Genomic DNA, 26,091 nt, shown 5'->3' on the forward strand with positions numbered 1-26,091 from the left:
AAGTAGCCAAGGTGTACACTGTTTTTCCCTAAACAGCATCTTGTTCTTGCCGTTTTCAAACAAAGTAATAGATCCTGGGATTGGGAGAGGACTGAGTTAGTAAGATGTCTCTTATGTTCCTATGTCTAATGAAGTAGTGTTGGTATGTAAACTCACACAGGCACACACAATATATTATGCTACAGTAGCAGAGAAAAGCCCTGTGTTTTGAGAGATGCTGGAAAATCTGTGTTTAAGAAGTCATTGTTGCATATACCCATGTATTTTAGAATACAAATTATTACTCTCTTAGTTAATACTGCACAGGGAAAACATGAGAACTACATGACATGGTAAGACTAAAACAGCAGCTTCATGGTAATCCCTAGGATACACTGGAAAGGTGCATTAGTGTTTCAGGGCTTCATTAGACTGGGGAGACAGAGTTATAAATGTTCCAGGTTCCCCAAAATCATGCACATCCACTCAGAAGCACAGTCACTACTGTCTCTTTTGTGGCTGCTCACAGATACTTATTTGAGCATCTACTTAAAAGATGCCATATTAAGAATTTTAAACAGATACACTATAAAATAATCTCCAGTAATTACCTGCAAGAAAACATCATGAGCTTTCTAAATAAATAAGGGGTTTAACTTATATGTATATCCAACTATTCATTTTTCCTTTAGGTTTTAAAAAATATTTTCCTATTTTTATTCATTTTCTTTATTTCAGCTATTTTCTGTGTGGTGAATAGACTGGTTTGATTCTGCGGTGTAAGTACAGAGCTAAATTTTTTGTGATGCCCTAATTCTCAGTACAAATTTGATTCAAAAAAGGTTTTCCTGTATTTCAAGCAACAAACTTTCAAAAGCTTATCCTCTGTGGCAGTTTCATCTAAATTAAACATATCCTAGAAAAACATACATGTTTTAAGAAACCATTAAGATAAGAATGAGGAGGCTATATTTGCTGGTCCTATGTAGAGTCCATAATGAGAAGGGGAATTTCATTAGCTGAAAGTCACAAGAACTTAAGACTCATAAAAAGATTATGAAAATATCAAATCTCAAAATAAAATAATAAAAGGGATGGGACTGAGACCATACCATTCAAGTTAGTAACAGTGAATTTTTCCACTCATTTGAATGGGAGCAGGATCAATTCCCTGAAAACTTCTGTTATCAATTACTTGAAGCAATCTAGTATTTCCCAGGGTCAAGAAGAATTTACTGTGAAAGAAATCCCTGACCCTAAAAAAAGTGCATGTCATAGCTGTTGTGGTAAATAATACCAACCCACATAGCACAATGGAGTCTCTTGGTACTGCTGAAGAAACGAAGGACTTGCTTTGACTGGAAGCTGCTTCTAATTTTCTCTGGGGGAAAAAATGTTACTTTGAAGTATTGTAAGCTTGACATTTTTGGCAGATAACTTGAGGAAGTGCTGGTATGCATTTAAGTGTCTTATGCATCTACTAACTGGTACTCAGTTTTAATGAGCACATATGTATCTATCAAAATAGACCTTGAACCTGAAAACTTAAGCCAGGCACTTGAAGAAACTTGTCCTGTCTGCTCTGCCACTTCTAAACAATCTTTTATCATTGGTAGATGATATAAGTGAGCCTGATACCAAACAGGGGTCAGATACAGTTTCAGGAAACTGTCGTATCCTTCTTCACATCATTAATAATAGAAAGAGCATGCACAGCCAGGAAGCAGAAGCTGGGGCTGTTTTCATTATTACTCTACAGCACAGAAACATGGACCTCTCCGTTTTGCCAAACAACAACCATCCTGATAAATTCCTGCAACTGGAGGTTAAATCTTTAGTGAAAAACTATGCCTTTCTACCAGCCAGCTGGGCGAAATTCCCAGAAGCAGCTTTACCTGGAGTGCAACGGTGGCACAACAGGATCTATCTACAGGTAAGGTCTAAAAGAGGCTGACATTTTCCTGATTTTTCTACCTTGTTTTAAGAATCAGGAGAAAAATTACATGATGCTGACACATCAGCTGTAGTTTCAGCTTTCTGTATCTCTTAATCGGCATCATTAATATTCCTGTATATTTTCCCATTGACATCAGGGAGGATCAGGCTCCATGGAAGAGTTACTCTCTTCAGGGGGGTCCACTGAACACTGAATTTATTTCAGTGTATTAGGCTTTCTGCTTCTCATTGTAACATTTTCATTGCATTTTCCAGATAGTCTTCTGAAGTCAAATACCACTTAACTGTACTAAAGGTGTGCATAGAATTGCTCTCTGAAAAAGTCAGAAAAGCCCCAGATTTAAAACTGAAAGTGAAGTCATATCCTTTAAACCTGATGAAAAGGCACATTAGAGGGACATTAAAGATTCTTGCTACAAACATATATATCTACATAGCTCGCCGCAACTTCCTTTTAATCTTCCCTTCTTTTTTTTCTCATTCAACTTTGGCCCTCCTGTTATACTGAAAGACAACTGTTGAAAGTGTGAAACAGCTCTCTCTGCATTAATCCAGGTTACTATATAGAGGCAGCAGTAGTTTCTTGGTAAAAATATAAGTGTACACTGCCTAGCAGAGGCCCTGGAGCTGGCGGAGGAGAAGTTCATGTCTGGATCAGCAGCGGTACAGCTGCATCAGCTCACACCCCTCTGGGCCCCACTTGCTGCTCCACAGTGCTCCTTCCTGCTGCCCGGGGAGCCCCTCGCCTTTCCCCACCCCTAGCATGAGCAAAAGCTCCCAGGTCTGGTTCTTGTCAAGGGATGGAGACACACATAAGAGGTTGGGGGTGAGGGGGGTGATGGAGAAGGGTCTACATTCTCAGGATCCTTAGGGTGGGGGTCGGATTCCCCAGGGGAATGAGCAGTAAGAGCCAAAAAAGCTTGAGCCTGGGGGAAGGGAGGAGAATGATGATGAAAGTCTCCCACAGATATTTCCCATTGCACTTCCCCCTTTTCAGACATTTCTCCCCATCAGCTCCCTAAACCCCTTCGCCCCCTCCCAGAGTCCATTCCGTTCTTCCTCCAACTGCAAAAGTCCTCCCCCCGTGACACCCGCTTCCACGCTTCCCCCTCCCTCCCCCCCTTATTTTCCCTAGCTTCTTCCCTGCCCAGACACCCTTCCCTCTGCCCACTCCACCGCCTCCAGCCACTCCGCTCGCGTTGTATAATCTTTGCTGGCGGCTCCCCAAGGAGAGCTGGGCGGGGAACACGCGGTCGCCCGTAGTGTCCCATGCAAACAGCCCTAACCAGGGACGGAGCCTGGAGGATCCCAAACTGCAGGGTATGGTGCAATGCTGGCCTCACCCCCTTCCCCCCACCTAAGACCCTCTTTTGTGCAGGAGGGAGGCAGCCACACACAGAGCCTCCTCCGCAGCAGGGATCCTTCTCCCCATTGTTGTCAATCAGGACGCGCTGTCACCGAGCCAGGGCTGCAGAGCTGCGGGAGGATTAAAAATGTGTAGGGAGCCTTGTGCTTTTTGACTTGTGCTCTGCTTTTTGCCACCAGCGAGAAGGTTTTCCTGGAACTCTGTGTCCCAGCCCCGGGATGGCTGTTTCAAAGGAAATGTCTGTACTCACCATGCCTCCAAAAACGGAGTTTGCAAAGTGGTATATTTTATAAGTGTTAAACCTAGGACATAATCTGTACTTCTAAGTGTAGTCATTAGTGAATTCAAGCTGTCCGGATAAAATTCATTGTGCCATTCTTTCCCTTAGGAGCTTGCCTTCTTTTCCCCCTTTGCTAACAATCAAATAAAGGGAAAAGTACTGATGAGTTCCAGACATTAGAAGAAACACGATGACACAGTGGAGAACTAATGGTGCAGGAATACCATATTTCACTTTAAGATGAGAGAGATAATGGGGTTAAGGGTTAGTTAATTCAGAAATGGAAAAAGGGGGGTGATAGGGGGAGAGAGAATTAATTTCAGAATGTGTGCATGACCTAAAGGTTCCTAAAGTCATTAAACCTTGAGAGTAGCCTAACTTTCCTCTTTAGAACTTAATATTCTTTTAAGAAACTATTGCTACTGAGGGCTCCCTATGCAAAGTGATTGCTCAGTGATATGTTTGTGGTCTCTTCCAAACCTTTATTATGAGATCACTTAAATTCAAATGCACTGAAGTGCTTATGTGTTTTCTCCACCTATAAGTTCTAAAATCTGTTTCCATTATAAAAAGCTGCTTCACATAATGACAAAAATCTGCTGGTGTTTCTCCTCACTTTGCTCTTTGGTATCAGGCAAACTAAACAGCTTCTCCACTTAGAACGTACTTTCATCGTCTACTTTGACTAAAACAAACCATAAAGCAGTCCAGGAATTTTTGGCCCTTCCTTGTGAAAAGCAGCATAAAAAGCAGAGAGTTTCTCCTACAAATGGATCACTGCTGACCACATTCTGATCGCCCTGACAATTTCCAGTCCTGTTCAACTCTCTGCCCCACAATATGTTTTAATATCCAGCACACACCAGATTATTTATCCTCTATATCTGTTTCTCATGCATGTCTCCCCTGTAGTCAACCTAGTAGTTTTCTGCAATTCTGAGACTTCTCTTTCTTGTTTATGTTTCCCTTTCCCCCCCTATTTTTGGAAGACAGCAGAGAGCATTCATGTTCTCTTAGCAGCATGCTACTTCTTGGCATGGTTTTTTTTTTGGCCTTACATATGAATTAACGCCTGTGTCCTGTCTTTGCTTGTTTCTCAGTATACCAGGACAAGAGGGTTTTTTAAAATCTCTAAGTTAGGTTCCAGGTTAGAGTCACTTCTTTGTCCCCTGGCTCATACATGCATTACGTATTTCCACTCTCTCCCTTATTCTTCCCTAGACATCTGCAACTGGCCACAATAAGAGCCAGCTGTGAGGTTGGCAGGAGCTTTGGTCTGAGACTGTACAGAAGTTTTTATATAATGCACTCACAGCCCTGCAGAACTGCATTACCAATGACAGATAAAACACCATGTTTAATGAAACAATTTATTACAAAAAGTAGTCTCAATGATGTGCAATTAAAAAAGTCCATATTAATATTCACTTTTCTCTAAATATCCCTGCCACTTTGGCTGAAGTGTTTATAACCATCTACTGATCTCTTTCCTGTCCATGTCAGGTGGCTTTTCAGTTTTGCAGTACCTGAGGCTGCCTTAATGTCTCTGACAAGGAATCCCCTTCATTTCCCTCCTTAAGAAAAGTTTCATTCCTAGAATCATAGAAGGGTTTGAGTTGGAAGGGATCTTACAGGTCATCTGGTTCCAACTCCCCTGCCATAGGCATAGATGTATTCCACTTGAACAGGTGTCTTCAAATCCTCAATCAGCCTGGCTTTAAACACTGTCAGGGATGGGGCATTCACAACTTCTTTGGGCATCCTGTTCAAGTGTCTCACCATCCTCACAGGGAAGAATGCTATCTAAACCTGCCCTCTTCCAGTTCAAAGCCATTTCTCTTGTATTTTTGTAAAAATTCTCTCTTCAGCTTTCTTGTCAGATATCTCTATGTACTAGAAGGTTGCTACATGGTCTCCCTATAGCCTTCTCTTCCCCAGGCTAAACAATCCCAGCTTACTCAAACTGTCTTCATAAGAGAGGTCCTCCAACCCTCTGCTGATCTTTGCAGCTTCCTCTGGACTTGCTCAGGCTTCTCAGAAAACCTGGATGTGAGCTGTCTGCCCTACTGTCTTTCATATCTCCTTACATATTTTGGTTAATCCTTGCCTTCCTCATTGCTTTTCCATAGCATCTCCTATAAGATGTGATTTGATGAACGAAGCTCCAAAGTGCTAATATTCTTTATAACACAAGAGATTAAGGGCACCTGGTGGATGAAGTGGAGTTGAAATGGGTGCCTGCTCAGGGAAGTAATAATAAAAATTCCTCCTGACTCCCACCCCCTAGCCAAGTGCCACTCAAGAATAGGTATGAGGCCCTGGATCTAGAGAGTCAGCTAGATGATTTAGAAGAAAATTATCTGCCCAGTAAGCCTCCCAATTACAATTCATCTGTCATGGATCACCTCCTCTAACATCAAAAAGAAAAGAAGGTTAGTCATAGCAGGTGACTCCTTTCTGAGGGGAATAGAGGGGCCCTTATGTCAACCAGACCCATCCCACAGAGAGATCTGCTGCCTCCCTGAGGCCCAGGTATGAGATATCACTGAGACCCCCTAGACTGATCCAGCCCTCTGATTATTACCCACTGATGATACTCCAGGCTGGCAGTAATGAGATTGAAAAGAAGACTGTCAGGGCAATTAAAAGAGACTTTAGGCCACTGAGTCAAGTGGTTGATAGGGCAGGAGCACAGGCAGTCTTTTCCTCAGTCCCCTTGGTGGCTGAGATAAACAGTGAAAGGAATAAGAGAACTCACATCATTAACAAGTGGCTCAAAAGTTGGTGTCATCGGCAAAATTTTGGATTTTTTTGATCATAGGACAACTTTTACAGTACCTGTCCTGCTGGAACCAGATGAGATCCATCACTCCATTAAGGGCAAAAGGTTTTAGCTCATGAACTGGCAGACACTGTTGAGAGGACTTTAAACTAGGTTTGAAGGGGGAAGGGAATGTGGCTGGGCTGTCTGGAAGCAGACCCAAGGGTGATAAACCTGAGTTAGGGGTGAAATCAGTAGCCCAGGTGAGGTGCATATGTACCAATGCACACAGCATGTGTAATAAACAAGAGGAGCTGGAGGCCATGGTGCAACAGCAGAGCTGTGACGTAGTCACCATCATGGAAATGTGGTGGGACGACTCACACAGCTGGGGTGCTGCACTGGATGGCTACAAGCTCTTCAGAAGAGACAGGAAAGGGAGAAGAGGTGGAGGGGTGGCCCTTTATATTAGGGAAGCTTTTTGATGCCATAGGTATTGAAATTAATGACGATGAAGTTGAATACCTGTGGCTAAGAGTTAAGGGCAAGACCAACAAGGCTGGCCTCCTATGGGAGTCTATTATCGTCCACCCAACCAGGAAGAAGAGGTGGACAATTTATTCTATCAGCAGCTGGAGAATGTTTCAGGATCATCAGCCCTCGTTCTTGTAGCTGACTTCAACCTGCCAGACACCTGCTGGGAACTTAATACAGCAGAAAAGAGGCAGTCCAGGAAATTTTTAGAGTGTGTGGAGGACAACTTTTTGATGCAGCTGGTTGGTGAGACTACCAGGGGAACGGCTATGTTACATCTGCTGTTTGTAAATAGAGATGGGCTGGTGGGAGATGTGGTGGTTGGAGGCCGCTTGGGGCACAGTGATCATGAAATTATAGAGTTCTCGATACTCGGTGATATCTGGAGGAGCATCAATAAGACTTTTACACTGGACTTCTGCCCTCCAGAAGACTTTGGCCTATTTAGGAGACTTATTCAATTCCCTGGGTGTTCCTTGGGAAGCAGCCCTTAAGAACAAAGGAATTCAGGAAAGGTGGACATGCCTCAAAACAGAGATCTTGAGGGCACAGGAACAGACTGTCCCTCTGTGCCAAAAGGAGTGTTGATGAGGCAAACATCTAGCCTGGATGGGCAAGAAGGTTTTGGAGGAACTTAGTAATAAAAAGAGGATGTATCATCTTTGGAAGGAGGGTGAGATCTCTCAAGAGAGAGGGGCTCTAGAGGGGCTGCTAGAGCATGTAGGAAAAAAATTAGAGAGGCCAGAGCTCTGTTTGAATTAAAAATGATGACTTCTGTAAAAGATAATAAAAAATGTTTTTACAAATGTATTAATGGTAAATGGAGGGATAAGTCCAGCCTTTGCTCTTTATTGCATGAGGGAGGGAACTTAGTAACTGCAGATGAGGAGAAGGCAGAAGTGGTCAATGCATGCTTTGCCTCAGTCTTTAGTGGGAAGATGGTTTGTCCTCAGGACAGCTGTCCTCCTGGGTTGGTAGACGGTGTCAGGAAGCAGAATGGTCCCCTTATTATCCAAGAGGAGACAGTCAGAGAACAGCTGAGCAGTTTGGATGTTCATAAATCTATAAGACCAGAGAGGATCCACTCCAAGGTGATGAGGGAGCTGGCAGATGAGTTTGCAAAGCTGCTCTCCATCATTTACCATCAGTTCTGGGTCACTGGTGAGCTTCCAGATGACTGGAAGGTGGCCAGTGTGACACCCATTGATAAAAAGGATGGGAATGAGGATCTTAGTAACCGTAGGCCAGTTAGCGTGACCTCAGTACCTGGTAAGGTAATGGAGCAGTTTATAGTGAGTGCCATCACACAGCACTTAGAGGATGGCCAGGGTATCAGACCCAGCCAGCATGGGTTTAGGAGGGGAAGGTCACATTTGACCAACCTGATCTCCTTTTATGACCAAGTGACCCGCCTAGTGGATGCAGGAAAGGCTGTGGATGTTATGTACCTGGACTTCAGCAAGGCCTTTGACACCATCTCCCACAGCACACTCCTGGAAAAGCTGTCAGCCCATGGCTTGGACAGGAGCACTCTTTGCTGGGTTAAGAACTGGCTGGGTGACTGGGCCCAGAGAGTGGAGGTGAAGGGTGCTGCATCCAGATGAGGATCAGTCACCAGTGGTGTCCCTCAGGGGTCTGTGCTGGGGCCTGTTCTGTTCAGTATTTTCATTGATGACATGGATAATGGTGTTGAGTCCTTCATTAGTAAATCTGCAGACAACACTAAGATGGGAGTGAATGTCCATCTCTTGGAAGGTAGGAGGGCTCTGCAGAGACCTGGAACAGTTGGATGGATGGGCAGAGTCCAATAAGATGAAGTTTAGTAAGTCCAAGTGCTGAGGCCTGGTTTTTGGCCACAATAACCCCCTGCAGTGTTACAGGCTGGGGACAGAGTGAATGCACAGTGCCCAGGCAGAAAGGGACCTGGGGGTGCTGGTTGACAGGTGATTGAATATGAGCCAGCAGTGTGCTCTGGTGGCTAAGAATGGCAATGGCACCCTGGCCTGTATGAGGAACAGTGTGGCCAGCAGGAGCAGGGAGTTAATTCTTCCCCTGTACTCAGCACTGATGAGACCACACCTTGAGTGCTGTGTCCAGTTCTGCCCCTCAGTTAAGGAAGGACATTGAGACCCTTGAGCACATCCAGAAGAGGCAACAAGGCTGGTGAGGGGCTTGGAACACAAACCCTGTGAGGAATGGCAGAGGGAGCTGGGGTTGCTTAGCCTGGAGAAAAAGAGACTCAGGGGTGACCTTATCACTCTCTACAACTTCCTGAAGGTGGTTGTAGTCAGGTAGGGGTTGGTCTCTTTCTCCAGGCAGCAACTAACAGAACAAGAGGACAGAGTTTTAATCTGTGTCAAGGGAAAATCGGGTTGGATATTAGGAAAAGGTTTTTCACAGAAAGAGTAATAATGTACTGGAATGGTCTTCCCAGAGAGGTGGTGGAGTCACCGTCCTTGGATGTGTTTAAAGAAAGACTGGATGTGGCACTTGGTGCCATGGTTTAGTTGAGGTGCTAGGGCATGGGTTGGACTAGATGATCCTGAAGGTCTCTGCCAACCTCATCATTCTGTGAATTCTGTGAATAAGTACTTCTCTGAGTACCCATGGTTCTTTCCTTCTATTCAGTGAATAATGACACAAATTGCCTTGGATTTGTTCTGTTCCACTCTCATTCACACTGTCTTAACTCAATGTGTACAGTATGAATTCTGTAATGGATACTGATATCTAAATTTACAATGCTTTTCTCTTTCTTTGAACATTTAGCTGCATGAGTCTGTGACAAAGGTTGGGATGTGTCTTGAATCTTAAAAGAAAATGTAAAAAAGTAGCTTTTGTAGAAATTCATACTAGCAAGCATATTTTTGTTATCTAATCTTATGTTTCTCTGCTTCTAGAAATGCATATGTTTAATGCAATATTGTTCATATTTCCAGCTTCTGTCTTTCCCTAACTAGTCTGTAGGTCATATCTACAATCAAGCATCTGCTGTACTCAAGTACATTCTTCCAATTAGTTTGTCACTTCAATGTCTGTTCTGTTAAAATTTCTGCAAACTATATCCTACCCCAAATTCCACTCCAGCTCTCATGGTAAAACCCAGTTGCCCCTCCCAATCTCTTCTATCTACATCGGCTCCAAGCCACCACATTCTTCTCATGCCCATGAAAAGAAAGGTACTTCAGACAGTAGGGCAAAAAATTTTGCCACAAAGCACTGTTTTTGTGAAAAAAATTTTGCATCATGCCATCTACTCCAAGTTTTGGAGAATTTTATCTAAAACAGCTTTAAAAATTACAGTCAAGTCACATTCTTTTCACAACATTTTAGCCTAGGGAGACCGATCATCCCCTGATGAGACAGTTTGCGTTCTTCAACAAAATGTTCTCCAAGTTCAACTATTTAGCAAGCCTGAGGGAAAAGTCATTAAGGTCAATGACAAATCTTAAATAAGAAATAAAGTAAATAAAATAATATGCAGTTAGAAAAAAAAGGCAGTTAAAAACACCAGCTCAGCTGAAATCTGGTCAGTACAGCCCAGAGGGCTTCAGTGCCAGCTGTAACTGCAATGCAGAGAGTAATATTATCAGGGCATACATGAAGGCTAAGGAACAACATGTGGAACTTTGCTGGTTGTGCGTTGAGGGCATCTGGGAGGAGGGCATACTCAGAAGTTTTTCTCCTTGAGAACTTCCTCTATGAGTTGATGAGACCAATTGGAGGCTGGTTTGGTTGTTGACAGCCTGAGAAACCAATAAGTTAGTTCACCTCTGTGAATTCACATTTTGAAGCAAGTAAAACCCTAGGAAAGCCTATTTCATTTCCAGCCTCTCACAAGGTAACATGGACTGGCCCCGGCCCCCTCCCATGTGGCAGGAGTGGGCTCGGGAGGCTGCTGGGCCCCATTTTCAACCAGTGAGAGGAAAAAGAACAGAAAGGCTACACCAAAGTCAGTCAAGCAGGAGCCAAGTTTTAGATAGAAGGAGAATCAGGAGATGCCGTGAAGGTTGGCTGAAAATCCTTTTGTAAGCTATAGAGAGGGACTGTACTACACTAAAAATTCCTATGAACTGTAGAAAAAGACATGGTGGGTTGGAACATTCAGAAGATCCTTTGCCCCAAGGGAAAAGAGGGAATCATTGTCCTGGGGATGAACAGAGAAAAAGAGAGATGAAGAGGACTTTTGCTTTTGAACAGTTCATTCTTAAAAGTAAATTCCCGGTGAGTTTAACATGGCCCATAAAAACAGTTCAGGAGAGATGTGAAGATGGGAGGAGTTAGTGAAAAGTGAAGCCAGGAGAGAACTGTTTTTTTTTTCTTCTTCTTTTGGAAAAACCCCTACAGCTGAATAAAGATGAGACTTCTATCTCTCTAAATGAACTGAAAAAGATTATTTAGGTTGGTAACTGGCAGAAGTGTTTCTGTATGTTGTTGTTAAGAAGGCTCGGGAGTGGGGAGGAGGGGGTGGTCTGAATGTTTTATTCGGAATTTATTATTTTCTTTGTGTTGTTAATAAAGCTTTTCTTTACACCCTTTTAAGTTTTAGGCCTGCCTTGCTTTTACTCCAAATTCTATCTCACAACAGAAAGTGAGTATATTAAAATTGGCAAATCTAAGCTATAACATTTATTGGTGCATTGGCTGGGAAATCAAACTAAACTAAGACAGGAACATATGAACTAACAGAAGGATGGGAGCTCACCCCATCCTAAGGATCCACCCGCCTACTAATGGCAATTATTGATGGGAAACATGCTTAGTCACTTTTAGTGATAGGAATGCCAGCATGGTGCTTCCTCCTAGAGTTTCTTAGACAAAGTCTGTTGTTTTCTTTTCTCCACCTTCACTTTCTGAAGGAAATCAGTCCTTATGCTTCCTTCTACACCTACCTGCCTCAGACTAATGTATAGGGGGTCTATGCATGCACACAGGCAGTCATGAAGTAGGGATGGCACACAGCAGCTGACTTCCACTGAAAGTGGATTCACCAGCCCACAAAATGGGCAGAAAATTACTCAAGCAGAAGAAGCCAACAGTTTGCTATCATCTTGGGCACCTTCACTGACTTGCTGAGATGTCAAAGCAGTTCCCAAAGCCAGCATGCAGGAGGTCAGATACCCTGAGCTCCCACCAGAAAGGTGGGAGGAGAAGCAGGACATGCCTCTAGCCCTTTTTCAGCTGAAGTCCATCCAGCCTGTGGGTACTTAACATCTGGAGATTTCAGTAAAAATGAAAAATTCAGGGAAACTCCTCCTTACATGGAGGTAAATTTCTCAGGACCCAACTTCTTCTTTGGCTTTTTATTATGTGCACTTTACATTATGTGCATCTTGCAGCAGGTGCTGCCCACACCTCTGTGATTTCTGAGAGCAGGAGAGGTGGGGATTGCCCCCTCCCAGCATACCTGACACAGGACCACTGGGTCAGGCCAAGGCTCCCCTTGACCCAATATAAAGTTCCTAAGGACAAAAGTACTTACGAGGAGGGATGAATTTGCTCTGTGTTGGTTCTAAAATCCTGAGAGATGGGAGAGGTGTTAGTGTAAGACAAAGGCTCTGCAAAAAGCAGGTCTGTTAGATAGCTGACATATTGTGGTACCACAGATCAGTGACAGGTTAATTGAAAGTCTTGGGGACAGAAGGTTGTGACAAATACTAAATAGCTTTGACTGGAGAGTCTGATTGCATTTCTCCATGCAATTACAGATCAAAAAGTATTGTGACTACTATTTTACAGGACCCTTACTGCTGTTTTAAGAGGCAGCTTGTGATATGATCCCACTAGGACTGTTCTCCTTCCTCCCTAGACACCCATATGTTCTAAAAGTCTCATTTAACAGTTTTTGTTATTGGGAGACTGCTCAGGTATTTAATTACCTGTGAATTCGCCCTCATTGACTGAAGAGCCTCTTCCACATCCTGACAAGGGTCTAGCAGTCTAGCATTCAAGAGTGTGAACGAACTGTGAGTCACACCCCTGCTATCAGAGATGCATTTCCAGTTGAGGTTCTCTTTTACACACCATTACCCCTGTGATGCTTTGTCTTTACATCTTTGCTTCTGCAACACATGTCCATGGCTTCCACCAGAATTTTAATGTTCTACTCCAGTTCTCTGTAGCACTGTTTCACTAAAGCAGAGGCTTTCTTCCAGCAGGCATTATATCAGTTCACATTTGCAAAAGAACTTAATGTTCAGATTGTACCCACCTGCTTTCCTCAGAAGGAAAAAATCTGTCCAAAATGAGCAGTCAGGCTCCCTCACTGAAGAAGTTTGCCAGAAGGAGAAAAATGGTTGAATGTGTAGTCTGAAAATAATTCTGTTGCATTACAAGTGATAATTCTGGAAGGGGATCTGTATTGTAGGTAATGCAAATGAAAGCCAGGTTCTGATCTAACTTGTGTCTTACAGAGAGAAAAGAGAACTGTCACTGAGCTGCCAGGCTTAGACTTGAACAGGGACCATCAAGAAATAATAGACAAATCCCTGGGGAAACACATTACTCCCATCACGCTGAAATCCACAATCAAGAGCAACCCACTTTATAGTGATATCCATGTGGATGATGACTGGGAGGAGAAGAAAAAGACCCCTTCCTGGACTGTGCAAGACTATGACAGACAGTCAGTACACTCTAACTTGGCCAGCCATATAAAGGTAATGGGCTGTTGTGCTGAGTTTGAGTAAGTGAGTTGCTGTGAGCTGTGTGGTGCATGCATAAACGACTGTGCGGCCTTTTTGGATCTTTAGGTGGGATTACAGAAGTAAATACGGAGGTATTTTCTGGAACAAACCTGAGTCTTATCAGGAAAGAAGTCTACATATCTGGTGAGACACCAGGAATTTAAATTTTTACAGTACATGACCTCTGATGAGAGAAACTCTTAAACCACAACTCTGTACAACTCAGCTTCCCTGAGTTGTAGGGAAGAGCTACAAATGTGGCACTTAAATACATTAATAACTGTTCATAGCAAAATTCTGTTATCAATTTACATATATTTTTCCCAGCGTCACACTATAAAGGATCCTGCCTCCTTGTGGGTTGGCACAATTGGGTTTTGTTTGTGTTTGTTTTTTTTTCCCCTGCTGTTCCATTTTTTGAAAAGGGAGTCAGTGCTGTGTTTATACAATGTCATCTCTTCTTGAGAAGACAACATGGTTTTTTCTGGGTTTTAAAACACATTTCAATGACTGGTGTCCTACTTTTGGTTCTTGGATGAAAAGTATGGTTTTAATTTTCCCCAGTGGAACATTTGCAGCATCTGGAAAGTAGCACAACCTACATTCAAGTGAAAGTGTCTTGCATATGTGTTGTGATGTCTTAAAATCATTAATCAGTATCTGATGATAGCCAAAATACTTCTGGGTATGTTCTAATGACTTTGTGTGTAAAAGAGAGAAACTGATTTCATTTTCTGATTTTTCTTCTAGGAAAATCCTAATGATCTACAGTTCTGGATGGGGGATATTTATACTCCTGGGTATGATACCTTGTTAAAAAAGAAGGAGAGAGAAAAAAAGCATTCAAAATATTGCCGAATCATTCTGCTCATGGTTCTAGCCATTTGCATCCTAATTACTGTAATTACACTTAGTGTTTTACTTACTTAGTACTGCCAAATGATAATGAATTCTTTTTCAATAAATATTTTTATTAAACTATTCCCTTCTTTGGTTTTATTTGAATTCATTTTTTTGGTCAAAAACCACAATTTATTTGACATCACTTCTTCAAGTCATTCCTTTTTAACACACCAAAAGAAACATGAACACAAGAAAAGAAACAAATATTCTGAGCATGGCTGAATGTCTCCTTACAGGTATAATTTAAAAAGAAAACTGTACTCCATATTTTTACTGCCTTCTTTGGACTAGTGATTTAAGTCAGTAGATGTGGTATGTTACAGATAGTGTATATAGAGAACCAGTTTGACTATTTGTTCTAATAAACACTTCCTGTCCTCTGCCTTTCTATGATGCTATTTTTAGAATTTAGAAAAGCATTATAAAGCATCGTTCAAGATGTCACAAAGAATGATAAAACAAAAATTAACACATTACTTAGTGACTGAATGTATTGCTCCAATGATGCAACATGTGGTAAAAGCCAACCTAAATGCATAAATATTTTCTTACACTTTTTCAGAGAAGAAAACCAGAAAATAGATCATTGAGTTGTCATCAAAAAAATTCCCCGAGATCTGTGAAAAAGTTCTTCTACCACTAGGTCAACTTCTTCCAACATACAGCATTTCTGTCATCCCAAAAGATGGAGTGGCAACAACATTTGAATTAATACACCTTAAAAATATTAAAGTTATATAACCAATCTAGGAAAAAGGATTTTTGTAAATCAAAGAACAAAATTAAATGTTTAGATCATACAGATAGTTAATACTCCTCAGATTAACTCAAGAGAATCAAGACATGAGATAAAAATATCAAAATAAAAAGTGGGTGAACAGGGAGACAAGAACATTAAGTAATTATTTCCTTTCTCAAAAGATACTCTTGATGCTGCAAACCCTTTATGCCTCTGTATTGAACTATGAATGCTACTGAGATAGGGATTTTCCTTTTGAAAGAGAATCTCAGAGGCACAGAAGCTGAAAAGTTGAGGTTGTACCACTTGTATTTCTTGTCCCACAAAAAAAGTGCTTTGCATTAGTCAGGAATAGAACTAAGGTAGAAGGTTTGTACTGTCCCATCTGAATTGTATATTGCGTCCTACTTGCAGCAGGTTTACAGTGCTTTAATTCATGTCAAGATGAATTTGTCTTCAGAAAGTGTATTTTTTTCCTTCCTTCTCATCTAGTCCATGACTGATTCTTGTGTGTGCTGTAACTTCTTAGATCCTACTCTAGCTTGTACTGTAATTAGTTTGAAGATTCAACCTGAAAAAAATTCAAGCTAATAAAGCTTACCGTTTTAATTTAGTGTGCAGATAACAGCAAAAGAGAAGTAGTATTTAAATGCATGTGCTTAAAATTATTATCGCTGTTGCAAAACTGGACATTGATGTAAATATATAAGGGAACTCTGTCTCCTGCTGTGCTGCAGTTTCAGAGCAGGTGGGGGTTCTTGTCTGAAAGATCAGGCCCATTCAGTTTACCAAAGTAAGAACCTGGGAGTATTTTACAAGACTAATAGCTGATATTATGAAGTAACTACTCACATTAAACCAACAATACTTGACTTTTTTCCAGCCCAAGTGCTTTAAGTGCATTGCATATAATGCAGAGACGTACTTTTGTAAATTATTGAGGCCTGCAGGCTGGACGCCTAAAAGCGGAGAGCTCTATAATTTCCAGGAAAACAGCCAGTTTCTCAAGTGCGTTACTCTGTGAGGGCTCAGCTGAAAGGATAAGGCCGTTTTCACCACAAGAACACTACGGGCTGCTTTAGTCCGATTTCACTGCTGTCACCTAGCGGAGAGCCAGCAAAGAGGAAAAACGTGTCAAGAGCGAAGATGCCGGTTTGGACAATTTTTTTTTTTTTTTTGTCTAATGTCATATTTCTCCGGGATGTCGGGGAAGGGCCGCCGGGATAGCTGCGCCCGGCGGGCGCCGTGGCGAAGCGGGCTCCTGTGGTGACCCCTCGCGGCGGAGCGCGGAGGGACGAGCGGCTCCGGCAGGGAAGGGACGGGCCCTCCGTGCCCTGCGGGTGCCTCTAGGGCTTGCTGCTGTGCCCCTCAGAGGGCAATCGCGTGGGGAGAGCCCGTTGTCTGTGCAAACGCGAGCTGTGCGCTTGGTAATCGGAAAATAGGCAGAACCTGAATACTCTGAGGGGAACCAACCAGCTCAACAGACTGAGAGACAAAAGACTTTTCATCAGCGGAGCCTCGGGATTCTCTATACCATGTGCAAATCCTAAAAACAATAAATTAGGCACCCCTCCTTTAACCATTTGATGCAGTATTACTTTACATATCTTGGTAGAAAGAAAAACTAAATTATTGGTTGATAGACATTGCTGTGTGCTGTTTCTTTTTCATGTGGGTTTTTTGCTTTTGTTGGTTTGGGTAGTTTGCGCTTTAAATTTATTAGTGACAGAGACTGAAGAAGACAAGTCATCACACAACATTCATAGTAAACTAGCATCAGTATTGGTGGTTGGAGAACAGAATGTTTAATGTATTCCAAAAATGCTTAAAAAAAAACCTATAAGAAAAGGAGGTTCAGGTGGACCTTGTAGCTCTCTACAACTACATGAAAAGAGGTTATAGACAAATGCGTGTCAGCCTCTTTTCCCAGATAACAAATGTCCAAACAAGAGGAAATGGCCCCAAGTTGTGCCAGAGAATGTTTGGCATGGATATCCTAAAAAAAAATCTTCACTGAAATGGTTCTCATGCACTGGAGCAGTTTGCCCAAGGAAATGATGGTGTCACCACGTATGGAAGTGTACAAGAAACATATGGACATTGTTTGTATGGATGTGGTTTAGTGGTCTTTACAGTGGTGCTGGTTTAAGTGTTGGTGCTGATTATCTTAGAGGTGTTTTCCAACCTTAATTGTTATATGATTCCATTAATTAAACAACTCAATAAATAGAGTTTCCTGTAAGTAATCTCTGTGATCTACATTCAGTTGGTCTCTTCCTGCTTTGAGAGCACACTTAGACATATAATTTCATAGAATATGCTGAATTGGAAGGGGCCCATTAGAGTCATCAACTCCCACTCCTGGCCCTGCACAGGACACCCCAAGAATCACAGCATGTACCTGAGACATTGTCCAAATGTTTCATGAACTCTGTCAGGCTTGGTGCTGTGACCAGTTCCCTGGGGAACATGTTCCAGTGCAGAATTACCCCTTGGGTGAAAAAACTTTTCCTGGCATCCAACCTAAACATCTCTTCACTCAGCTTCATTCCATTCTTCAAGTCCTGTCACTGGTCACAAGAGTGAAGGGATAGATAGGTGCCTGTTCCTATGTTTCACCCCGTGTGGATGTTGAAGATCTCAGTGAGGTCTCCCGTCAGTCTCCTCCAGACTGAACAGACCAAGTGACCTCAGGTACTCCTCATACAGCTTCCCCTCCAGACCCTTCACCATCCTCACAGCCTTCCTTCAGATGCTCACCAATAGCTTAATATCTTTTTTATATTGAGACACCCAAAACTGCCCCCAGCACTCAAGGTGGGGCTTCCTCAGTGCAGAGCAGAGCAGGACAATCCCCTCCCTTGCCTGGCTGGTGATGCTGTGCCTGATGCATCCCAGGAGAGGGTCAGCCCTCCTGGCTGCCAGGGCACTGCTGAGTTATGATCAACTTGTCCTCAACAAGACCATCCAAGTCCCTTTCCTGCAGCCCTGAAGAAAACTTAACTTCAACAACACTTTAAACAGGTGCTTAAAGATAATGAAGTAGTCAGGTTTGCATCAGAACATAAAGAAATCTTGGGATTTTAAAATTTTTATTCCAATAAAAGTAATCAGCTCAAATATCAGCAAAGACTCCTACGTAGTCAGAAACTTCTTAAGGTACCACACCAAGTTGATACATCAGTATCTTACCTCTAAAAAGATATAGGACAATGGTATAACTGTGGTAGAACACTATATTTTACTGGGAAAACTGGCATTTGCAGTAATATGCAGTAACTGCAGGAATTTGCTCTCATAAATGGCACAGCAGCAACCTGGAAGCAGATAAGAGTTCTGCAGATTGTGCCCACTTAAAATTGCACTGGCAATTACTGTATTTCAGAAGTGATTTTAGAGAAGTTAAGTTTTGTCCAGTAGTTAAATGTTAGCTTTTAAAACTAACTAATTAATTGAAATTTTTTTACTGGCTTTCTGTATAACTACGCTCCCAAATCACTAGAACATATTGGAAGACTCTCTTAAGAAATTCTCAGCCTTTCTCTTCCTTTGCTTTATTCATCTCATCCCCAAAGTGTCCAGAAATATGCAGCTATGTTCTCATTTTATTTGGTTTTGGCCTGTATATTTGCTGAAAAAAGAATCCTGCTTGGTTCTGGCAGTTCAACAGTTTGGGAAATTTACAGCTGCCACTCCCCTTCAGTAAAGCACAGATATGGTCCATGAAAAGGATCTCACAGGCTTGTTGCTTTAGCAGGGTACATGTTTACATCTTCCAGCCTAGTTTTTTTTTCTCCTTCCAATGCACCTATGACAGAAAGCAAGGTCTATTACACACACATACACACACACACACACACACCAAAAAAAAAAAAAAAACAAAACAAAACAAAAAAAAAAAAAAAAAAAAAAAAACAAAAAGGGAGGGGAAGAGATATTTTTAGTTTTAGTTTGCCAAGAGTGAAATTACCTGGTCGCATAAGGATTTGAAAAAGAAAGGAGCAATGTGAGTTGTGAGTAGCAATATACTATAAATATCTCTGGCAGGGGAGAAGTTACACCTTTTATTATCATATTTAGTGTGTGAATAGTGAATGAATAACCATAATAGCTGTGCCTCTCTGCTATCTATCACTGAAAGATGATGAAGATCTGCCACAAACTTCCCTACCAAAGTCCCACTGATTAGTTCAAAGAAATTTTGAAGCAGATCAGACTGCCGAATATGTTTCAAGGATCTGTTCTTTGTGGTTACACTGTACTGGTGCAAGTTGAGTAATTCACTGAAATACAGATTTACGGGGGACTTAGTCAGCCATCAGACAACCATCCAGCACAACAAACACAATGCTTTTGTCAACTATTTTCTCATGTGGTTTTACTGGTTAGAAGATGCATCTAGATTTGAAAAGTTAAGAGTAGCAGTTACCTGCTGCAACAAGTGACAGGTGTAATATGAAGTGTATCATCTCTTTGTTGCACAAGATAAAATTTAAAATTTAGCGCCAAGTATTTTTAATATTTTAAAACACTTTTTGTTTTAACAACAGCACTTCCTCCTATATATCTTCCTTTGTGAAAAGTGCCTTTAGAATTATATATAAATAAAATTGTTTTTTAAAATTTCCTTTATTAGTCTTATTTTTTGGATGAAGAAGCATACACATTTCTGTGGATTGACAGTTCTGCACAGCCATAACCTGTTTATTTGTGAACCTGATTATTTGCATTCTGGAGAAATGCATTACTGAATTCAGGAAAGACTCCTGTATCTATGAGATCCTGCTTAGATTGAAAGTTTTTCTCTGTTCCAGCTCTTTATTTCCCATTATATTGGTTTGGACTCAATACACTGCTACACCCCTATTCAGGTTCCTGGATTCATAGGTAAGAACATGACATGTGCCGTGGTTCAATTAATTTCTCAGCAACCTAGAGGCATTGCAAACACAGAGTTGTAAGTCAAGTTTGATAGACCTGTGCCCACTTAGAGTCCGTTGTCTGAAAGGAGGACAACAATGGTAAAAATAAATTAATTTCTTTATGTAATACTAATCTCTAAGTCCATGAATCTAAATCTGTATAAGATTTAGCTTGCAAGATTTGGGATTTGTGGGAGCATTGCCCCCTCCCCTCCTCTTCAAACAAAAACACATTCCAGGCAGATTTCTGCTGAAGAGCAAATGCAGTTCAAGTTTGAGCTGAGGTGGAGTTTGAATGAGTGTCTGCTTTAGGAAGCAGCTTTTGACCAGATCCCTCTATCCTTCTTGATTTCTTCATTTTGAAGCTGTTTCTTAGTGAGCTTCTCCCTGGGAGCAGCAAGTCTGCTCAGTGGTAGTATCCTGACAGGCAACCCTCTTCCTGATGGAAGTTCTTGTTAGGATTTTCTAGTCATGGAAGCTGACTTTGTAAATCTTTGCAACAGGAAACTTATTGCAATGATCCTGATATGGCTAAATGCTGATCCTGAGACCCTGAATCCAAGAGTCAGAATATTAAGTTAGAAATTGCATACTCTTGAGGGCTCTTTTTCCTCACCAGGACTATTGTAAGTCATCTTGTGGAAAAAATGCTGGACATTCTCTCCCATCTGATATATTACTTTCATTAGGGCAACCCAGCAACAAAAATCCTGTACACAATTATATTTTCAATGCATTATTGTAAACAGTTGGCAGGCAATTTTTAGGCTACAAGAGAAGAATGGCTAATTCATAGCAACGTGACTTGGTATGTCTTTTTCACGGAAACACAGATCCTAAGTTGGTGCACATTATTTTTTCCATCCATGTATTTGGCTTCATAGACAACCCAGTATATGAACCAGTCTTCCTGAAGAGGGCTTGTTTCTCTCTGGGGTTTCCTCTGTGCTGATTGTGCTCTTTTTGGAAATTCTCCAATAGGCCACTCTCAGCTTGAAATCAATTTGCTGCAGCTGCTGTAGTAAATTGAAACTCTTGTAGCTGTAAGTGGGTTAATCTGTGGGAATTCTTGTTGCCTGTGGTAAGGTTAGTCTTCTTGGAGGAAGTGTTATTGAGTTAGGGTGGAAGGCTGAAAGTTTTTTTGGCAGCACAGTTATTGTTCAACACAGCACAAATCTACTAAGTATTGGACTTACTTACTTCAAATTTGGCAGACTGTTGATTTTGATACCTGTGGGTGTGTGTGCCTGTTCAGCCTTTAAAGCTGCTTTTCTCTAGCGCAACCGAATACTGAAAACACACATATAAGCATGCATGCTGAAGCAGGTTTTGTTTGTTTGTGGGGGTTTTTTTGTTGGTGGTGGTGTTTTGTTTTTTTTATTCAGCTGTTTGAGTCCCTCTTCTAAATATCTTGGTTCTTTCTCAGAAAGAGAAGTGATGAAGGTAGTGGAAATAACAGGGGATGGTTTTGTTTTGGGAGCTGCTTGCTTTTGTTTGAAGTCCGATTCATCTTTGCTACACCCATGTATGCATTTTTTTATTTTCTGAACTGTAAGAATGATAATGTTTTGAAAATACTTGGGGTATAATAATCTGGATACAGAAGCCATAAGTGAGTAATGTTCTTTGTGTGACTAGCCTTGCTGGTGAATTGCTAAAGGAGAGACTGTGTGCCTCATAAAAGTAGTCCTTAGGCTAAAATAAGCACAGGGCGTTCAATCTTTAAATTTGCATTAGTTCTGGCTTTTTAATGAGCAATGCCATAAATACTGTCTCAGCTTACTGAGATGTGAGCTGAACCAAGTGTTAGTGCAGTGCCCATGTGGGCAACTTGCATAGTTGAGGGCCTAAATTTTTATTTTTACTTTCATTTCTTTAAATGTCTGTTTCTTAGTATTAAATGCATCAAGTTTCAGAATCATTTGTGGGGAAAAATATTCAAGTAAGGAATCAGGAAGCTCTATTTTGTCTGAAATGGTCTGTATTGCTCTAAAGGTCTGACAAGTTATTGCACCCCATAAACACTTCTGAAATGCCTGCAATATTAAGTTACCATAGAGCACAGTTTATAGAGTCTGTTTAAAAATAAAATAATGAGAAATGCAATGGAAAACCTCCTAATTTGTTAAGATTAAGCTGAGGATAAAGAGAAAGCTATGACATTAAATCAGGCTTTGTCCCTGATTGAAATGTGACATAGAAAGTATACTTAGGACAAGAATAAATCCCAGGCAAGGTATTTAGAATTGAATCATCTGATTCAACAGTATCTCTGGTTTTTTACAAAGGGGTTAAAATATCGAATATTAGAAGTATTAAAATTGGAAGTATAAGTTTATGCAATGCTAGAGAAAAATGGGTTCTCCAGTGAATGGAGTAGAGATATTGTTTACAGCCTGGAATGCAGTGTGTCAAATTGGCAAGTTATCAAATCCCGAGGCAGTAGAAAACAAGTGAGTAAAAGGGTTTATAGCAGTAATGTTATGTGGAAATGAATATTACAGTACACAGCAAACTGCCGAGGGAGAGAAGAATTCACTAAGGCCCTAAATGTATGTCTGACCTTGAAGTGAGAAATCAACTTTTCTGGGTGTTTTCTGACAGAAATAAAGGCATTTGATGGTAGGATCTACAGTGAAATCCATTGAATTTGACTTTAGTGACGACATTTAAGAGTATGTGCCCTGGTCAGATACTTTCTCCAGTGCTGTGTCTATATCCCCATGACAAGTGAGGAGTCAGTGATGAGGCAGCATTAGTCATCTCTGCTGGCTCCCACTGAAACTTTTTGTGGGACCACTTCACTTCAGAGACATGACCCTGTCTTTTAATGAAAAATATCCTCCCCACTTTCTCCTCTGCAAATGTTTCAACATGTTATGACTGGGGGCTGAATGCTTGCTGAAGAGAAAACGTTTTGCTGTTGTTTTCTTAGTCCATTTTAACTTCATTTTTCAGCATGGTGATGTGGACCATAAAAGGGAGATATAGTGACAGCTCAACATAACCAAAATTATAGGTATTTTTGTGAATTATCAGAAGTTGCTTGTATCCAAAATCAGTTTCAAACCTAGTAATTGAGTAAACTTCTGCTGCATGCTTATGAAGTGTTCAAGAATAAGCTGTTACTGATGATTTCAGTGAATCAGCTGTTGATCAATGAGATGATGAGGAAGATATCCATGATAAAGTTCTGCAAACTAAAGAGAGCTAAATTCTGTCACTAGTAACATAGTGGTATACTAGAATTGATTGACAAGTACTGAAGTCCAGGAGTCTCTTCCTGCCTGCTTTCTATTGGAAGATGTGCTTCCAGCTATACCTCTAAAACTTGACAACAATGAGGGGCATGTCTTGAGGATTCATTCTAATGAATCCGAATAACAACCTTCTCAAAAAAATGTTAAATCGCTTATGATTTTATATTTTTTTCCTTTCATACATGGCATTCAGAGAGGATGTCAGGATGCCTTGGAAGTTGTCTTTGTAACAGCAGCAGTGTTGGTAGATAAATCCTCCTTTTGCAGTATAATGATGAGATTCTTCTCAAGTTTCTTTTCTGTCACAAAGTTAGCTCCTGCTGATCCATCCTGGTTATACCTGTATATACCAACATCATATTTGGCTATCTGACACAGTTCAAGTTTATAGAGCCAGCTACATCCTCAGCTTGCTTCTAGCCAGTTTCCATTCATGCTGCACATTGACAGTATGCAAGTTTGGGAAGCACATTTAAGCTTCAAAATAAATCAATTATATCTTTGCAGCTCCCTCTGGCATATTTTTAAGTGCACCATATTTGCATGACAGGCGATTCAATATTCACTGGAGACTGGCTTGCCGTATTGAGCTATCTCAGCCAGTGCAGAAAAGCTGCACCAGCACCTACATCAGTGCCATGCTTTCCACTAGGACCAGGAACTTCAAAAAAAGGCCATCATACATTTAAATAAACAGCCTTCAAAATGAATGAGCAAAGACTGATGAAAACAGGTAGATGTTTTCTGAATATGATGCTGAAATATGATGCTCTCAGAGGCAGGATGCAGATGACCAGGTGCTGTTGAGCAACAGTCCTGGACTGCTTTAAGAAGTGGGAAGCTGACAACTGCTGGGGAGTTGTTCGCTGTCACTAAACCAACACCCAGTTCCTGGGTGAGCAGATCCTTCTCCTGAGGAACATATCAGGAGCTGAGAGCTGCCTGGCACATAGACACTGCCTAAATTACCACCATGCTGCTTATGACAAAAAATCAGTAGCTGGTTTTTATTACAAAAAAACCAGGACTTCCTTATTCTCTGTTAAGAGGACAATAATTTTGACTCATCTTCCACATAATTTCTTCAATGTGATAATGTTAAGACATCAAATGAGTTACTATCTATTCCAGAAAAATCAAGGGATGAAAGTTGTCAGTAAATGTTGCTCATAAACAAGAATTTTGTTCTATTTTATTTATGCTGGCAGAATATGCCCAAAACCTAGATATTTCCCTTTTCTTTCAGCCAGAAGCAGATGGCTTTGACTTGTAACCTAGTTCTGTCTTCTAAGTTCTCCTCTTTTGGAGTTTAAAATGAAATGAAAGAGAAAAAAAAAAGTTAAGACTATACAAGTTGGTTTTATAAGATAAATGACCATAACTACTATGCAATGTAATTTCAGGGTTGGGGTCTAGTTTACAAATACTTCTTCCAGAGAATATTAATACACCAAAGCAGTCAATAAGCTCTATTATGAAAGTACATTTTCATGATGTAATGTAAATTTGCTTTCCACTTAGTGTAACCTCTCCATCTACAGCTAGAATGCTTAGATGGCAATTTACATTTAAAAAAAAAAAAAAAGCGAGGTCTTCAGCAAACATCTATTCCCTTGATAAAAACACTGGCATCAAACCAGGGAACATAAGTGTAATTACTGTTGTACTGTATAATGCCCTAAAATGTACTAAATTATGTTTAAAAAAAAGTATGTTTTTGTTCAAAGTTTAATTTGATGGGTTTTTTTTTGGAATAGATACAAACCCAATGCTTTTCTCCTAAGACATCATGACTATGCACCTCTGAAATAATTTTTTTTAAAAAACCCCAAGTTGTTTGGGGGATTTCTTTTGGGAGATTGCTGTCAAAATGCATTATTGCAGTCATCACACTTGTGACCTAGATAGACAAATTGCAGACAAGGAAGATAACTTTTTAGAAAGCATTAATTGCTGTAAGTGAACCAGCAAATGCTTGCTAAGGAATTTCAACTAGGACATTTTATTGCACAGGCTTAGAGAGTGGTGTGTACAGCACTGACATGGCAGAAAATCCCATGGTTTGTCAGGGCAATGGAGTCTCCACATGCAAACTTCAGCAGAAATATTTGGAAAAATTCATCCAAGTTCAGGAGGATTAATAACCATTATGGAGGTGTCCAGTGGAACTAAAAGGATAAACTGAAGTCACTTAAACAGGGAGTGGATGGGAGCTTCTGATCAGAACTATGGTAGAAGGCTTTTAAAGAAAAGACATCAGTGTGGACTCCTAGTTTTCAGTGTCAATCTCAGCAGTGGACCTGAAAAATCTGAACAGTTAAAGAATTGGTACTAAGGATAATATATCAAATTTCCCTGCTCTAATTTTGAGCAACATGCTCAAACATCTAGAATTTCTGAGTGGCTGAACCTGAGTCATATTCAAGAAACACTGATTTGATTCTGTAAAGTATGTTGAAGCCTCAGGACATGTTTTTCTTGTCAAAAATGGAGATGGGCCAAGCACAGCCTCCTGTGCTCAGGAAAGCCCCAAGTTCAGGAGAACTTTCTAATCTCAGTTTTTGTTAGGCTTTTACATAATAGAAAATTGCTGAATTTGCTTCTCTCTGAATGCCATAGTTAAGCAAATTATGAGATTTTAAACACGGAAGTTTAAACCAGTTTAACACTTACCCTGTTTTGTTTTTGTAGAACCTTACAAAACT

The 26,091-nt window shown here is 40.9% G+C and overlaps 1 protein-coding gene across 1 annotated transcript; it reads left to right on the forward strand.

The window, feature by feature from the left end:
• The first annotated feature begins 1,747 nt into the window (after positions 1 to 1,747).
• On the forward strand, positions 1,748 to 14,492 carry MINAR2 (membrane integral NOTCH2 associated receptor 2). The gene is made up of 3 exons (XM_062512887.1): positions 1,748 to 1,912; positions 13,290 to 13,535; positions 14,313 to 14,492. Exons 1-3 carry the CDS (start codon positions 1,748 to 1,750, stop codon positions 14,490 to 14,492), a joined length of 591 nt encoding a protein of 196 aa, XP_062368871.1.
• The last annotated feature ends 11,599 nt before the right edge of the window (positions 14,493 to 26,091 follow it).

Source organism: Cinclus cinclus, chromosome Z (assembly GCF_963662255.1).
Source record: "Cinclus cinclus chromosome Z, bCinCin1.1, whole genome shotgun sequence".
NCBI classification, from domain to species: Eukaryota; Metazoa; Chordata; class Aves; order Passeriformes; family Cinclidae; genus Cinclus; species Cinclus cinclus.

Coding starts and splice junctions, on each gene's coding strand:
- MINAR2 (XM_062512887.1), top strand. CDS start 1,748: ATGGACCTCTCCGTTTTGCCAAACAACAACCATCCTGATAAATTCCTG. Junction 1,913..13,289: donor ACAACAGGATCTATCTACAG/GTAAGGTCTAAA, acceptor TGTGTCTTACAG/AGAGAAAAGAGAACTGTCAC. Junction 13,536..14,312: donor ACTTGGCCAGCCATATAAAG/GTAATGGGCTGT, acceptor TTTTTCTTCTAG/GAAAATCCTAATGATCTACA.